This window comes from Capsicum annuum, chromosome 9 (assembly GCF_002878395.1).
Source record: "Capsicum annuum cultivar UCD-10X-F1 chromosome 9, UCD10Xv1.1, whole genome shotgun sequence".
In the NCBI taxonomy this organism is placed as follows: domain Eukaryota; kingdom Viridiplantae; phylum Streptophyta; class Magnoliopsida; order Solanales; family Solanaceae; genus Capsicum; species Capsicum annuum.
The window spans coordinates 180,167,182-180,184,008 of NC_061119.1; the positions used below are offsets into that span (position 1 = coordinate 180,167,182).

The 16,827-nt window shown below is 32.3% G+C and overlaps 2 protein-coding genes across 7 annotated transcripts in view; one reads left to right on the top strand and one right to left on the bottom strand.

The window, feature by feature from the left end:
- The window catches only part of LOC107852302 (cyclic nucleotide-gated ion channel 4), a 66,945-nt gene extending 58,480 nt beyond the window's left edge, over positions 1-8,465 (top strand). For 3 of the 6 annotated variants that reach the window (XM_016697366.2, XM_047397108.1, XM_047397106.1), the window contains 3 exons: positions 7,232-7,318; positions 7,433-7,575; positions 7,926-8,465. In XM_016697366.2, coding sequence (XP_016552852.2) covers positions 7,232-7,318; positions 7,433-7,575; positions 7,926-8,298 — 603 coding nt within the window. In that variant the 3' untranslated portion in view covers positions 8,299-8,465. Of the gene's footprint in view, positions 1-7,231; positions 7,331-7,432; positions 7,576-7,925 lie in introns of all 6 variants that reach the window. The other 3 variants (XM_016697365.2, XM_047397107.1, XM_016697367.2) reach the window with 1 other exon arrangement.
- An 878-nt stretch (positions 8,466-9,343) lies between these two features.
- On the bottom strand, positions 9,344-15,134 carry LOC107852303 (vesicle-associated protein 4-1). Its single transcript, XM_016697368.2, has 7 exons — positions 14,770-15,134; positions 12,316-12,386; positions 11,803-11,884; positions 11,566-11,684; positions 10,009-10,086; positions 9,805-9,924; positions 9,344-9,706 (listed from the first exon to the last, which is right to left on the bottom strand). The coding sequence occupies exons 1-7, from the start codon at positions 14,909-14,911 to the stop codon at positions 9,641-9,643; spliced, it is 678 nt and encodes a 225-aa protein (XP_016552854.1). The 5' UTR covers positions 14,912-15,134; the 3' UTR covers positions 9,344-9,640.
- Positions 15,135-16,827: the final 1,693 nt, after the last annotated feature.

Below are 16,827 nucleotides of genomic sequence, written 5' to 3' on the forward strand. Positions count from 1 at the left end.
TGATTTGTCATACTTTCGACCCCAAATTTGACTACCAAATTTTTTTGACTCAAATCATATTTCTCTTGCATGATGCCTCTAGATTCAACTTCAAATACACCCTTTATACTTCTATGAGTCCAAAAACTGTCGGATGACAAGCATTCTCGAGTACCTTTCTTTATTTTTAAAATATGTTATTTTTGTGTGTCGGTCCTTTGTCTTGCTTTGCACAACTGAATGAGTTGGTAGCAAATTTTGAAGTCCTTCCTCATTTGACTCAAAAATACGTGAAAGATGACGATTGTGATTTTTTTTTTTACCACAAAGACACAAAAATCAAAAATAAAAATAAAAATAATAAAAAGAAAAAAAAAAGAAGCCAATAAGCATCTATTTTTCGAAACGACAAAAAAGAAAAGCTTATTTGAGTGTGGTAACCGATTCCAATGATTATGACATACATTTTGAATTAAACCACTTGATCTTTCCACACTAATCATGATCAATTTTTTGCCCTTTTATTGAATATGAAACTGAGGCATTGTTGACCTTGTTACTTTCAAATACAATCCTTTTTTGGCTAGTGGCACCTCAATGGGTTGTTGCCAACGAGCCTATCTCATTTTTATTTTTTTCTCAACTCACCGCTGTCTTATGGTGTCCAAGAGGGTTTCACCAATAAAACTCTCATTTTTTGTTGATCTCACAACTTGTGTCGTCTTGTGGTGCCCAGGAGGGTTTTCACTAATAAGACTTTTTTGTTGTTGTTGAAAGAAAACGACGCCCAAAATATGAAATATCATGCACCCATAACATGTTTAGCCTTGACATTCTCAAAGATTGATCTGAAGGTCTATCTTTGGTCGTAACTTGACTTTTGGAAAGAGTTAGAAAGAAAGCGCGGCATGAGGCTAAAAAATTTACATAACATTGGATGAAGCATACAACTTTTGAAATCGACTCTTTAAGGAAATTAGCTTTTGTCCCAGTTTTATTTCATTATGGGTAACTTGAATTTTCTTTTAGTTGGACCGAACTCCAGAGTAGGGCTGCCTACGTATCTTGTCATAGCAAGAATCAAGTCAAACGTAGTTCAGACAAGTCATTCTCTTGCTTTTCATTTTCTTTTAATCGAACTTGGACTCTCTTATTTTTCTTTTCTTTGATTCTTCTCTTTTTGGAATTTTTTTTTTCAACTCCACTTTTTTTTTTGGCATTTTTTCTGACTCTATTTTCTTTTTGACATTTTTTCTTGACAATTTTCTGACTCTATCTTTCTTGACACCCTCTTTTTTATTTTTCAAACACTATTTTGATTCCAAAAGAGGAGTACGAAATAAAATAAAATTAAAGATCAAAAGGGATAATAAAACATAACACAACATTTGGATAGCAGAATAAAATGCCTTCGTCATATCAATCCTAAAAAATGCAAGCACTTAACATGCAATCTGAGAGTGAACATAAAGATCATATATATTTTTTTTTAATATTAACCTTGACTGAGTACGTATGTCACTACTTCTCATGTACTTATCAAACAGAAAGGTTCAATTGTATTCACATTCCTCCCATTAAAGGACTCGTGCGTTTTTGAAGTTAATTTTCTTTTGCTTCTCCTGAAAATGAAGACTATATAACCTTTGATTGATCCATTTGAAGAAGTTGAGATGGACTTTCTCATTAATGACCTAGTCATTTTTTGATTCGCAAAGTGATTGCCCCAATCTATTTAAGTGAGACTTTAACTTGATCACCAAACATCTCAATACTTTACTTATTTTCTTATATGCTTTTTCTTTCAACTCCATCTTTTTGATCAAGTGTTTCAAAATTAGATTAGATTTTAAGATCAGTCTGTGAATTCCACATGCATGTCACATCACTAGAATCACCATAGAAGAGCTCTTTAAAGAAAAAAAAGACAATCAAACAATATATATTGAAAAGTAAAAATAAAAAGGACACACATTTGTTGACGGAAAGATAGAAGGGTTTGGATAGAAATGATAATAAAATAAGAAAAGATAGATTTCGAACTACAAACTTAAAATAATTCGGGTAGCAGAAAGAAAAACAAAACAGACTACCAAAACTCCTTTCAAATTGCCGAACTTAATATTTTAGCCACTGATTTGCACGTCGGCCTTAATGGAGTCTCCACCATCATTGAGACATCACCGTTAAACTCTCTCCAAAGTAAGCCGTCAGCGGTTTCTCTTTCCCCCTACTCCTCTTAATTGATTACAAAACTTTTTCAGATGAGCTGAAGGATAACCATGACCCTCGTACATGTCCAACTTTCGTGTTTTGGACTCTAAAGGGAAGTGAACATTATGAAACATGTACAAATCCTCTTAAGGAACTCTTTTTTTCTTTCCCAGTACTTGCATGTTTCTCATATTTTGCTCCAAACTTTTCACTTTTCTAGCCATTTCTTTTTATTCCTCATTTCTAACAGTCTACACCACCTCATCTTAGGCCCTATATTATTTTTTGTGGGTCATCTTGCCTGGTCTTTAGACCAGGTGTTGTATTGGTGAGATGCTAATTTAGCCATAAATCAACCACCTTAATATTATTTTGATTTTTGAGATAGCAAAGGTGTCAAAACTTGACATTTTCAATTTTTTTTTTAAAGAATATCACCAAATCCGACATGGGTTGCCTACGTATCTCATTAAGGTGAGAATCAGGTGTGCGTAGTTCGTGAAATATATGTGAACTTAGTCTCATTATCCTTAAAGGTTCAAGGCTATTAAGATTTATATATATTTTTATTTCATAAAAACTTAGTCTCATGATCCTTAATGATTTAGAGCTATTAAGATATATAAAAATTGGGCTTGAGGATTGGAAAAATAATGGGATAATACTCAGGAAAATATGTGAACTTTGACTGGATTTTCAGTTGAGCATACTGAACTTTGCGGGGGTCCTATTACCTACCTAGACTTTTTTAAGTAGAATTAATTTCCCTTCAAACTTTTTTAAAGTGGAATTATTAACCCCCCAAAACGCAATACTCAGTTTTTGGCAGCTGGAGGTGTAAACACGCGCTCTTTCAAAATGGTAATACTACTATATTCCCTCCATTTCATCATTTTCACCATTACAATCATATTCCTCCTACAAACAACAATGGTAATACTATAAATAATTCCAAAATATTGATAATACTACAAATAATTTCATATTTCTCCTACAAGCAACACAGGTAATCGTCATTTTTTTTTTATCATTTTTTCACCAAAATCTTGATTCTTAATTCTTAAAATTTGACTTTTATTTAGTTCATACTATTTTTTTAAGAATTTTTTTTTCCAAATTTCAAATTCAAATCGAAAACTTTCTTCAATAATTTTATTCAAATCACAAAATCAGTAGTTTATGTTTCCCAAATTCGGCTGTTGTCGGAACTCTGGCGAGCCCTGGTCGCCGGAAAATTGAGGAACGACCTGTTTTCCTCTCTTGTTTCTCTCAATTTCTCAATGTCTCTCTAGATTCTCTCTCCCTCTCTCGATTCTCGCCTCTCTCAATTCTATGGCAGGGTGTGTGTATAGTTAGTGGTCTTCACTGTATGTGGAGTGAAAACAATGATTATGTGAGTATTATTTTAATGGAAAAAAATAAAATAAAGGTTTATATTGAAAATTGAGGAATTATTTGACAAAAAAGGTTTATAGCATTTTTTTAACATTTCACGCGCTCAGTACGTGTGACTTACACACAATGGTCCAAGTGGCAGATATATGCCATCAAAATATGAAAAAAAAGTATAGGGGGGTAATAAGACCCCCGCAAAATTCAGTATACTCAACTGAAAATCCGATCAAAGTTCAGGTATTTTTGTGAGTATTATCCCAAAAATAATTATAAAAGTAATTATATTTTAAAAATATTTTTCAATAAATCTATGAATAATTTTTCAAAAGATAGGGCCGTACCCCAATAAAGGCTTCCTACGAATCCCTCTAAATAGTGAGAATGAGACCCTCGTAGTTCATGAAGACCTGAAAAACTATATATATTTTTAATTTCTTTGGAAAATAATTCGTTAAATTTGAGGATAAAATACTCTCTTGCGTTTCACCAAGTTGCCGAAAGTCGGTCAACAATCAAATGACCTTCCAAATAAATGTCAAAGAGCATGTTGAATGCACATGTTGGTTATTATAAAGAGGGCCATCTGTCCTAGACAGACCCGATCCCTGTGCCAAGTCCTGTTAAGTCAAATGCACATGATGCAAATAAAACGAAACCTAATAGGGATAACCGTATTCTGAGTTTTCTGTTCTTCTAAGTTTAGCCTAATAGGGATAGGTGTCTAGACTGGATTACTCGAGCGGACACTCGAGTCGGGGAGGGACAACTTGTTTGATAGCAGTGCCACTCCGCTTTTGTTGCTAATCCGAACCTCGCCTAACATATGTGACAAATTTCACCAGGTGCCTTGGTACTTCGACTATCTCAAAAATATGATAGGATACATGCGCTGCATTCCTCCTATCCTATTTTAGAGACTCAAAGGGGTGCTCGAGAGAAGACAGTTTGTAATATAGTTCAACAATATCAAAGCAGTAAATGAGCGACAAATAGCACATAAGGCCAACAAATACAATATCAAAAATAATTAAAGCAATTAAAAGTCAATATTAAAAGCTCGAATTCTGATTATCCCTAGCAGAGTCGCCCGAGATGTCACACCCCTTTTTTGCTCGAAGGATCGAAAGAAGGATTTTTCCAATTGAATAGAGATTATTTTAATTACAGAGTCGCCACTAGGAATTAAGATATGGTGTTCAAAGTCACCTTATTAACTCCCTAATAAAAAGGAAATGACTCTTTATTGGTCCACGAAAATAGAAGACCGGATAAAGAATTCTGTTGACCGAGGAGAAGGTATGAGGCACTCCTTGAGTCCCGTGGTTCTATTACGGTCGCTTTTATCAACTTATACTTAACTTAAACTATGTTGATAGATTATGTTTTAAGACCTTGATTCACTCATTTTTAATATACTAAAACTTGTCTATTATTCTTAGATTAAGTCGATATAAGTTAATTTTATAACAATCTTTGTCGAAGTGCAATATTGCATCTTCGAATTATTTTAAAACATTCATAAAGATGCGTACGCCGCATTCTTAAATGAGACAAATACTTTAAAACGTGCCTAAAACTCATCTAACGTCAAAGGCATTTGTTTTGTCTCTTGTAAACTCTAGTCAATTTTATCTTATAATTTTTTTTTGACTATTTTCTTCTTTATTGTGACAGGTTTTGAACAAATTCTCGTAACCAATCTTATTTTACGTCGCATTAATTAATGAGCCTCTCGTTATAAATATTTTCTAGGCCTGAAAATCTATTATCGGCATATCACTAAGAAATTAAACCAAATCAATAAGTTAGCACAACTTAGTATTCTTAACACATTAATAAGCCTACAAAATACTCCAGATTAACTTAAATAAGATTCGAAACAAATTGTAATAAAGTATTTCCCGAAAACATGTCCACTACGATTAATATGATAAACAAATATTTTTTTTACAAAAATAAAATAAAATAAAAATATGTACAATAAAATAACCATATTATATGAATAAAGTCTTATCTATTTAAAAAAAATAATTATTTTAGATCTATTAAAAAGTTTAACTTGAATGAAAAAAAATAAAATAAAAAAAAATTAAGTTTAAATGTAAAGACTGACTTATCTTAACAAATCCTTATCTAATTTTTGTGTTTAAAAGGAAACCATATTCTAAGAATTTTAAACTGCTAACTAATCTAATCAATGATAATAACTAAACTTGCGAATATTCTTTCAAGAAAAATTTAATCTTTTCTTAATATAAAATTCAAAGCTCATCATAGTTCTTCACAATTTCAACCAACATAAAGAGTCAACTTTCGATAATCAATGATTTAAATCCAATCGTCATTTAAGTAACATTATCAATAAACAAGCTTATAATAACAAAAACAATATATAAAATAAATAGCTTACAAAATCACTAAGCAAAGATTAACATGGTGTCAAATATAAACATGAACGAATTTTTATATTTTAGATAGTAATAAATAATCAAACTAGCCACTAGCCACTTGTACATACAGTAAAAGATATATATTGGACGTAACGATATCAATCTTTAAATTCCACCAAAACTAAATTAAGAACTATTCTATAATCATGTTTTGGAGTCTGTGTCGAACATAAAAGTAAGGAATAGAACTGAATATGAACCTGTTGATAAATTAAAGCAGGAACTCGAATGTCGTCACTGAAAACTTCAAATATAATTCTGATACTCAAATCTCGACTCTTTCTCTTCTTTATTTTCTCTTTGTTTTTTCCTTCCCTCTTTCTTTTTTTACTCTATATTTTTCTCTCAGTTTATGTTTTATCTTTGATTTTTTGCTCTGTTTTTTTTTCTCTCTCAGTGTCTGATAATGCCCGTGTCTGTGTTGTTCTATCAAAATGTACGTCTCCTTTTTTTTTTTTTTTTTTTTTTTCTTCTGAGGATGAGGGAATTTCCTTAACTAAAGGAATTTTGGGGGAACAGGTAAGGGGGAGAGAGGTTTGGTAGTTTAGGATTTGAATTTTTTAAAAAAATTTTTTATTACTATTAATTGTAATAATAATATTTAATAAATTAAAATATAAAATATATAAAATAAATAATAATAATAATAATATAAATAAAAAAATGTTAATTAATTTTTATATTTAAGAAAATATAATAAAAGTCTATAAATAGTCTAAAATAAATATAATTATAAGAATAATAAAACTGCTAGCCTATTTATTAAAATTAAAAGTAAAATAGATATTTTTTGAATTTTCGTATTATTTTAAAAACAAAAAGAAATAAAAATTAAAAATTTAAAATAAAAATATATCAAAAATGTAACTTTATTTATTATTATTTTTTATTTATTTTAAACCAAACTTATTAAAAATAAAATAAAAGCTAAGATAAATATTAGACAAAAATTAAAATATTTAATGCCGGAAAATATATTAAACTCGGGGAGGGACAAAAATCATGTGTACACAGTATCTTTCTGTCTTATTTGAGAGTAGTTATGTTATTTTTGTTACAAAAGATAATCGATCGACTTTGATGAAATAAAGTAAATTTGAGTGATCATTTATGCCATCAACTCAACATATCTGTGCCAGAATCATCCGTATTTATTGCCCAAACAAATTATGTTTTGCACACATTTCTTTCAGGTGCCTTTGTTTCAACATATGGATAACTTGGTCCTGGAGAACATATGTGATCGTGTCAAGTCCTTGATTTTTACCAAAGGGGAAACAGTAAGTTCAAATGTAATGTAAACATTTGTATTAATTAGTCGATAATTTTTTTTGAAAAGAAAGGTAGCCAGGAGTTGAGACCATTTTATACATTTGTTTTGTTTTTTCTGAAAGATAACAAGAGAAGGTGATCCAGTTCAGAGAATGTTGTTCATAGTTAGAGGCCATCTGCAGAGCAGTCAAGTACTTCGAGACGGTGTCAAAAGCTGTTGCATGTTAGGCCCCGGAAACTTCAGTGGCGACGAACTTCTCTCATGGTACTCTTTCAATTGATTTAAAACATGAATAAAATATTTTCAATAGTATTTTTTCATTTTTGACTAGTCAATTTGAAAAACACTTATGTCAATATTATAACCAAAAAATTTGTGTTAGGTTAAAGCTTCCAAAAAGCTGCTGGAGAAATATTTACCTTTTCTACGTTTGAAAAACTTATTTTTTTTCTCATCAAAGCTTGGCTAAACACCTTAAAATTTTAAAATAAGCCCTTTTGACTTCCCAGAAACTTTTGCACTCAATCCCACAACAATACTGCAAAGGGGAATCCTATATTTAACGTGTTTCAAGCCTAAATCTTGTGTTCTTCATTCACTTTTTCGCCCAACAGGTGCCTTCGGAGACCCTTCGTAGAGCGGTTACCGCCGTCTTCATCGTCACTAGTGACTCTCGAGACGACGGAAGCCTTCGGGCTCGAAGCAGACGATGTCAAGTACGTCACTCAGCATTTTCGCTACACATTTGTGAATGAGAAAGTGAAGAGAAGCGCAAGGTATTATTCTCCAGGATGGCGAACTTGGGCGGCCGTTGCTATTCAGTTGGCTTGGAGGAGATATAGACATCGGTTGACACTCACATCATTGTCCTTTATTCGACCAAGAAGACCATTGTCTCGATGTTCTTCGTTAACGGAGGACAGGCTCAGGCTTTATACGGCTTTGCTCACTTCACCAAAGCCTAATCAGGATGACTTTGATTTTTAAAAGAGCAACAGATGAATCCTTCTGTGGAATGCCTATGCAGTAATATAGTTTTTTTTGCTTTAAGGAGACTTGCTAGCTATTCTTTTCTGTTATGAGAAAAGAGCACATGACAAGAAATGTTCTTGCTACATCACCGCCGTCTATATATATGTCCGGTTATCCATTCATTTCCTAGCATGCACAAATGTTATTTTGACTTCTAATGTGGTGTCTAGTAATCTCTCTTTTTCAGTTTACGTGAATTGAGTTTAAGAAATAAATGATCTCTGAGATTTGTAGTCTTAAACACATCATAACATTCATGTGGTTGTAAAAACTTGAGATTAACGATAAAGCAGGAAATTTAAGTTACCTTGTGTCTAAATTTAAAAAAGGTCTCACAAACTGGAGCGGGACAGTGTACTTAAGCGTCTTTAAGAATTCTAATTTATGGCTTTTGATATATTTTTTCTTTTTTTTTTGTGGCTTAAAATAAATGTTCAATTTTTTTCCCACCCTAACACTACAGAAGTGCTTAAACATTATTTTAGCTTAAAAGTTACTTGGGCTCTAATTTTTCACAGCTCAAAACTGTGCTGCTTAAAGTTCTGTAATTCATTACGCCAGGAGCAGGCATCCAGAATCTGCTTCAGAATAACCTGCCCTTATGCTTTAGTATTAGCAAATTTTATTTACTTACCTATTATCCTCTTATAATGCGGAGGGCAAGACGAAGTATCTTCCATCTAAATTTCATGATTTTATTTTCACGTTGCCAGAAATTCAGATTTAATGAATGGAACTGTAGAACCAGTGAATTTGTATAAACAACCTTTTTTTTTTTTTACAACTCACACTTGTTCCATCTTAATATACAAATCCCTAACCACCATAAGAATTCCTCATGAACAGACTTGAAGTGTATTCTACTTAAGCGTTAGTGTATCACCTCCTTCTGTTGTGTTATAATCCTTGTTAAGTACGCGCATGAAGTCCAAGAGATTGAAACCTCTTGAGCAGACATGACAGATACTTTTTACACAACTTTAATTAGGTGTAGCAAATCTCCTTTTAACGCCTCCAATTATCATATTGCCCCACCTTATGTATCAGTACATTTGGAGATTTATACAGAACATCTCATATCAAGTGCCTCGCAGTTTATTCTCTAAGCATGCCACTTGTATCTTTTCCCAAATATAATTATTTCTAATCTTATACAATCTTAAATCTCCAATAATTGTTCTTCTTTACATGAAGCATTGCGCCCGTCTCTACCATCAATCCAAGGCAAGGCAAGTATAGTGTGGATCTGATTTTACATTGCTATTCTGGAAAAAGATGCACTTACATAAAACACTCTCTACGGCTTTACTGAATCCACTGCCTCAACCTGTTGTCGAGCAAGATATCTCTCCCTCCGCTCCTTCTATAATGCATAATGAGGAGAAACACATTGTTAGAGGAATGAAGTAGGTCAGGACATAGAATGATTCATGTCTTTACACAAACAGCAGATACACTTACCCATTCATCTACTATTAAACATTCTCCCACAACCTTTGAACCTGTGTCTACTGGAGGTTTCTTTTCAGCTTCTGTTGCAGCCTCAGCTTGGGCCAGCTGACGTTTTAGTTTATCCAGTTCCTTTAATCATTCAAATTACTTTGGTTGGAGACTGTCCATTAGCACAATGTACAGACAAACAAATATAACATGGTTAACACTTACTGGAGAAAGGCGTTCAGGGTCCAAGAACACCACCTTTAGAGTACGCTCAACAGTGACTTGATCCTTTTGTTCATCAAACTGCATAAAACAAACCAATGAGGGCTACACCACCAAGAGCTATTACTTCTGCTACAAACCAGATATTTGATACAAGGGCAACGGAAACCCCACATGTTAGTTTTGGTTGTGACCTATGATTTACTTCTTACACTACAAAGTTTCTCCCATGACTACATTCCTAGGAGTAACGCATGATGATGAAAGGAAAAAAGAACCATTCATATCCAGAATGATAAAAATTTTGACCGAAAAATTGGGAAGAAATGGGTTATGTATGACATTGTTATCCTTCTCATTTTTGTTTGGCAACAGAGGAGGCAGAAAATTATAATTCGGAATAGATTGCAGAAGCAACTAAATATCATTAAGTTCCGAGAAGTTTCTAATCTTGGTAATGGGCACTCTGATTATCATAAAAGCCAATATTAAGATGTTTAGCTGATTGAACTTTTGAGATTAGCGCCTCACATCAAGCCTATGTCTCAAAGGCTTTTCATTGTATAAATCATTATCGGTTTCCTGGCAAAGAACAACATAAATATGTAGACACACATGAAAGGCCATGGTTTAGATAGGATTATAAACGCATTTCTATAAGATTCCATCAAAGAATTTTCAATTCAGGGAATGAATTGATACTAACAAAGCATCTCTTTTCTTGCAACTTCATATTTTTTTAACCAAGAGAAGGTTTCAGGGAAAAATCCTTCAGGCATCACCTACAGAAAAAACTTTGCAGCAATCTACATTTTTCTAGAACCCAACCAAAATGTCTAGAACATCTCCTAAATAAGTGCATGGAAGATGAAGAGAAATTACACCATATGAATATAGCCAGCAACAATTGGTTTTAGACTGTTGAGCAAACAGATTTGTCTCTTACCTAAAGGGCATCAACTACAGAGCTTGTAATCTCATCTAACGAATTACTTCGTAATATATTTAAAAACAGTTAGAAAGAAACAATCACCTAACAAATTACTAATATATTCAATGGCAATTAGAAAGAAACAGTTATCCAATAAGATGTCAATGTGCCAGGCTGTTAGCATTTCATAGAATATTCAGTTATTAACTTTGATGGAGCTCCCTTATTTACATTCAAAACATTTGATGAAAAAAGTACTATTTTTATTAAACACTAAAGATTATAAAGGCTTATAAATCATTGTTTCTAAAATATCTTTGAGCAAATTGAATTGGATTTTACCCAAAGAAGATACACGGATTAGAAAGGAAACAAGAAACTTAATGGCTTCCAATATAAAGTACGTTCAAAACCATGATCCAACCAATCCATCTGGAGATTTTCATTTCCTTCAAGTTTAAAAACTTGCTTTACGTGGATACTAATAAACAGGATTCTGTCAGTAACAAGTTCAATGCATAACAGAAGAAAGTACACATCCATACAAGCCAAGAACAGTGATAGCGTAAGAATTTTAGTTTAATAGAGAAACTTGCCATTTTCAAGACCTAGAAGTTTGATAAACTTACCAACTCGGGTGCGTAATCAGTTCCTTCTTTCACCTTCAAACTTACGATCTTGAACTTTACCTTGGTCTTTTGATCGATAGGTTTCTCGTTGTTCTCAGGTTGCTCAATAAACTTGAAAACTGACAACCGGATACATAATAAAAAATAAATGGAAGATGTAAAAACAAATATCTTCTTTCCACTCAAAACAAATAGAATATAAAATTAATTGAAATAAAAGCGAGGAAAGATTAATACCAGTGGCAATCAGGCTTTCACCAGGTGTAAGAATGCCTCCGGGAGGTCGCATGTAGCAGCTCTTTGGTGCAGTAGTTTGAAACTTAAAAATTCAAAAGGAACAGAAACTTAAAAACTCAAAAAGGACTTAGAAGCTTAAACCACTGCTTATATTTTATCATCCACATGGATTACAATACAGTAATCAACCATGTGCAATATTTCCTAATCTAATTCTGCAAGACACATCACAAATTTTATGACTTAAACAAGTCATAAAACAGTAATCAACCATGTGCAATATTTTCAAATCTAATTCTGCAAGACACATCACAAATTTTATTACTTAAGCAAGTTATAAAACAGTAATCAACCATGTGCAAAATGTGGTGAAAAAATGGTAGTCAGTAAAAAAATAATGGCACCTCATAATGAGACTGTGTTTCAACTCTTAAAAATTCAAAATCAGCAATTTTTCTAAATGCCAAAAGCTTGAAAGGTCGCAAACATAAGAAATAGGCAAAAGTAGTTTACCTTGAAAGCTACATAAGATTTGCTTGTGTTCTTAATCTTTATGGCACTCTTCACCTGCTTTCCCGGTTCATCTTCAGAACACAAAAGCAAAACAGCAACAATCATTCTATCTTAATTGCCAACATTACCTAGCTCAAACAGAATTTCAGCTCTTCAAACATGAAAATTATATTATTTGGTACATGGGAAAAATGTTTTCCTTGATAAAATCAATTTTTAGATTTTAATTACCTAAAATAATGGATATGTTTTTCCAAGAAAATACTTTCCACCAAAAGGTATCTTCCTTTCTTTTATGGACAGAAACCATTTTGCTTTACAAATATCACAACTCCGACTTACATATCACTTAATTGTTAGTATTCAATACTCCACCCTATGCTAGTAAACAGAGTTTATGGGTTCTGAACCACAATTTGCTTTACCTACTACAACAACAAAATTGACAAACCCAGTATATTCCCACATCGTGGGGTCTGGGGAGGGTACAATGTACGCAGTCCATACCACTACCTCCAAAGAAGTAGAGAGGCTGTTTCCGATAGACCCCCGGACCTACTGAGTTTTGAATATATTATTTGTACATATGAAATGAATTTTCTAACACAAATACAAAATTCTAGCCAAACTACTGGATTCTGCAGAACCCATAACTTGCTATGGCTCCATACATGACAAGTATCATTTAATTTTAGAGTGAAGGGTAAAAAACACACCTATATTATCCTGGATTATTTTCTTTTTTGAGTTTAATACCTGAACTATCAGGTGTGTTAGTTTCCTACCTGAACTATCACTAAACGTTCATCGGAAATAGAAAAATACATTCCAGGTGTGATCTAAGTGGAAAGTTCTGTTAGGTCCAGCTAGCTCTAACTTTACACTAATAAAAGATTTAAGGGGAAACTCCTAACAAAAGCACCATGAAATGGGGCTTTTCTCCCAAACATCTCACGCTATACGAGTGTCTATCGCCCCTAACCTTTGAAATTGAGTTGCGCCTCTCTCTTTGTTCCTTATTTGGTTCTTGCCACTGGCTCAATCCGAGGAAGGAATCTAATTCAATCAACCATCAGAACACGAAACTAAAGAATCCATGGCAGTGGGAGCAACTTCTGTAAAGCCCCCATTAACAGCCTATTTGGATGGTGGTTTGCCATGATTTCATAATGTATGGTATGGTGTGGTATGGTATGGTATGGTACCATGTTTGGATGGCCTATATCGTTCACTGCGGTTTAATAATAAATTTTTTGTTTGGTTTGATGGTACGGTATGGTAACAGGTAAATTTACTAAAATGCCTCTAATTGTAATACATTTGAGATATCAACTCTTTTATCCATATTAGTGTTAGCGTAACCAGTTGTCCTTTCTTTCTTGATGCTTCTCATAGCTACCCGATGATCCTTTTAAGACGCCAAATTCACAAGGGTATTTGCTAAACAAAGGTTTGACGAACGCAAACTAATGCAATCGGGAAGTACTTCCCAATCAATAAAACAATTGGTATACATGTATGTATCTTAGAGTTCAAAAATCACTTCCATGTATATGCTTTTTGTGCATTCACTCTATTTCCCTCCATTTCAATTTTCAATTTTTTTTTGATCGAATTGAGTTTTTATTGGCAATAAAACTACTACTACTAAATAACTATAATCATTTGTCTAACTCTTTGAATTTTTATATTGCTAACAGGAAGTCCTGCAATCTTCGATCTTGTTAACAAATGCGTAGTCTTAGCATGTATTTTGTTGATAAGGATAAAATAGGATTAAAGAAAATTATATAAAGGTATAGTTGGAAAAGAGAAATGAAAACCATGGCACACCACCAATTTGGTGGTTCAATAAATTGCTTCATTCCATGGTTATCAAACCATGGAATAGTAACATACCATACCACCATTTTTAGAAAACCATGGAAACAAACATGGTTCCCATGGTAACCATACCATACCATACCATGGGAAACCACCATCCAAACAGGCTGTAAGCATTCACACAGGGAACAGGAACTTAGATTTGGGATCATAGTCTATGTCCTGCCACCCTAACCCCTATCTCCAAAGCCGCTAAAACATATCTCAACTATCAGTAGTTCACTTTTCCTACCTGAACAACTCACACCTTATAGTTCAGGTATTTCAGGTAGTAAAAGTGAACAACTGATAGTTGAGATGTCTTTCAATAAACATTTGGTGATATCTCAAAAAACTGAGATATTTTAGGTTTTTTTTCTTTACCGTTATAACTCTTAATTTTATATCTAACCGAAAAAACTGGAAAAATAAACTAGAAAATGATGGCAAAACAGTTTCAAAGAAAAATTCAAACAATAACACTTCTTCATCTTCATATCTAACAACTTTAAAATGCAATAAAATAGTAATTTCGAATGTTAATAAACTCGTGAGAGTAGTAGAGAGGGAATTTAGGAGCGATGGACTCACAAGGAAAGTAGAGATTACTAGAAGGATCAAGCCGGAGTCTACGCCTCGCCGGTAATATTGATTTAGTAAAGGGGAAAAGCCACCCGAGTATTCCGCCGGACTGCTGTTGCTTGTGCTGGTCGGTGGCGGAGTCGGAAGCCATAAATTTCAGGCAAAAGTGTAGTTCCGATGGTTAACTTTCAATTTCAGGTCATAAATTACTTATTAGGGGCATGAGTATTTAGAAAAATAAGCCAGAAGGGCTGGCAAGTTTCCAATAAAAAATAAAAAATTAGGCAAATATACAATTTATGTTTTTTAATATTACAAAAAAATTCCTAACTATCTAAAATATGTTACAAAAATCCGAACATATAAAAAAACGTAAAGTAATTAAAAATGTGGAAGAGAGGTTAATTATTTTCAAAAAGATTGGTATTTATGTTATTTATACTTAAAAAAGGAATAAGTGAGTTCCATAAATTTGTTCCTAAATCTCTTGAACAACTGAGATAGTTGTGGGACAACTACATTAATTGTCTGAACAACTTCTATTAGTTGTTTAACAACTACGCTAAGTTGTTCAACAACTAGGTGCAGTTGTAGACACTTGTGCCTAGTTGTTGAACAACTTGCACAATTATTGAATAACTTTGGTAGTTGTTAAACAACTTCGCAAAGTTATCAAACAATAATTCAGGTTGTTCTATAACTGGGATAAGTTGTTCGAACGAAAAAATCAAAAAAAAAAAACTCAAAAAAAATTTATCCCTCCCACCTAATTTAAAAAATTTAAAAGATTCTTACTTAATTAAACAATTTATTTGTGCTTTTTAATTCAAAGTCCATGAGTATTGTTGACATTGTTTTTCGTGGAAGACTTTTTTAAGGTCATTATGGAATTCGGTAATCTTATTAACTTGTCAAATCAGTTAATAAATGATCATTTTTCTTACTCCTTACGTTTTTACTTATTTAGTTTTCTATTAGTATAAGGATTAAAAAGTAGTACAAAGAGGAATAATTTTATCATGTTATCTTTTAAATATGATAAATTCAATATTTTAAAAAATATATTCGACAGTAAATCATATTTAATAATAATGATAAAATGAGTAGAAACATGTAAATTATCCATTGACTCTATAAATTAGATAAATATTATTGGACCTCTCAAAATAAAAAGGTGGACAAATAAAGATGAAAGAGGAGAGTATGAATTCGAAAATTGCACATAAGTTAAAATCACTTAGGGGACATTTGCTTTCCGGTAGAGGTGTCAATTGTTTTGAAAAATCAGCTTAACTGATTGAATTGAATCTCCCAGAATCGACTTTTAGGTTTATCTTAATAAAATCTACAATTTATATAAATTCATAATTGAATCGAATGATTAGGTTGATTTATTATTTTATAAAACTTAACTAAAAAAATATCGAACCGTACCAATTTAATATACATGTAAACCATATTAATACATTAAGTTTAACAATAATAAAATATTAAAAGAATTTCTTTAGATCCGGGTAATGGAAGTGACTACATGCGGCAACGTAATTAACACTCAATGTCCCAACACAAAACATATTATATCACTCCAATCAAAATTAAATTCGTTTTAGCATCTCGTTTCTCGAGTAGTGACTAGTAAAAAATAGTATTCTAACGGTATTGGATAACAAGCTACAAATTCTTAAATATTTTCACTCTCTTATGATTTATATTCTTTTATTGGATACCTAATGTAAGCAGACTCCGTTTTGAGTTTCATCTTGATTGATTTATTTTTGCTCATGTGATGTAAATTATATTTTACACTTTGCTTAATATTGTTTTAGACTACCTTAAATTAATGGGATGAACCTCTATTCTTATTTTCTTTTATGACTTCTTGATTCATCACCTTTTAGACAATAAAAATGTCGATAGAATTTTTGCCAAAGTCATATACAAGTAAGAATACATGATAGCATCTTCTAACTTTTATATGTTATTTTAAAAATATAGAAAATTAATTAAATTGTACCGATAGTCTAGTTTTGGTTCTATAAAATAATATAATCAAAAAATTGAAATGAT

What these genes read in the sequence shown, in the direction of transcription:
- LOC107852303 (XM_016697368.2), bottom strand. Translation starts at nt 14,911, where the DNA reads ATGGCTTCCGACTCCGCCACCGACCAGCACAAGCAACAGCAGTCCGGC. An exon ending in ACCCTGAACGCCTTTCTCCA is followed by an intron (nt 9,925 to 10,008) that starts GTAAGTGTTAAC and finishes GAATGATTAAAG; the next exon opens with GAACTGGATAAACTAAAACG. An exon ending in GTTTAATAGTAGATGAATGG is followed by an intron (nt 9,707 to 9,804) that starts GTAAGTGTATCT and finishes TATGCATTATAG; the next exon opens with AAGGAGCGGAGGGAGAGATA.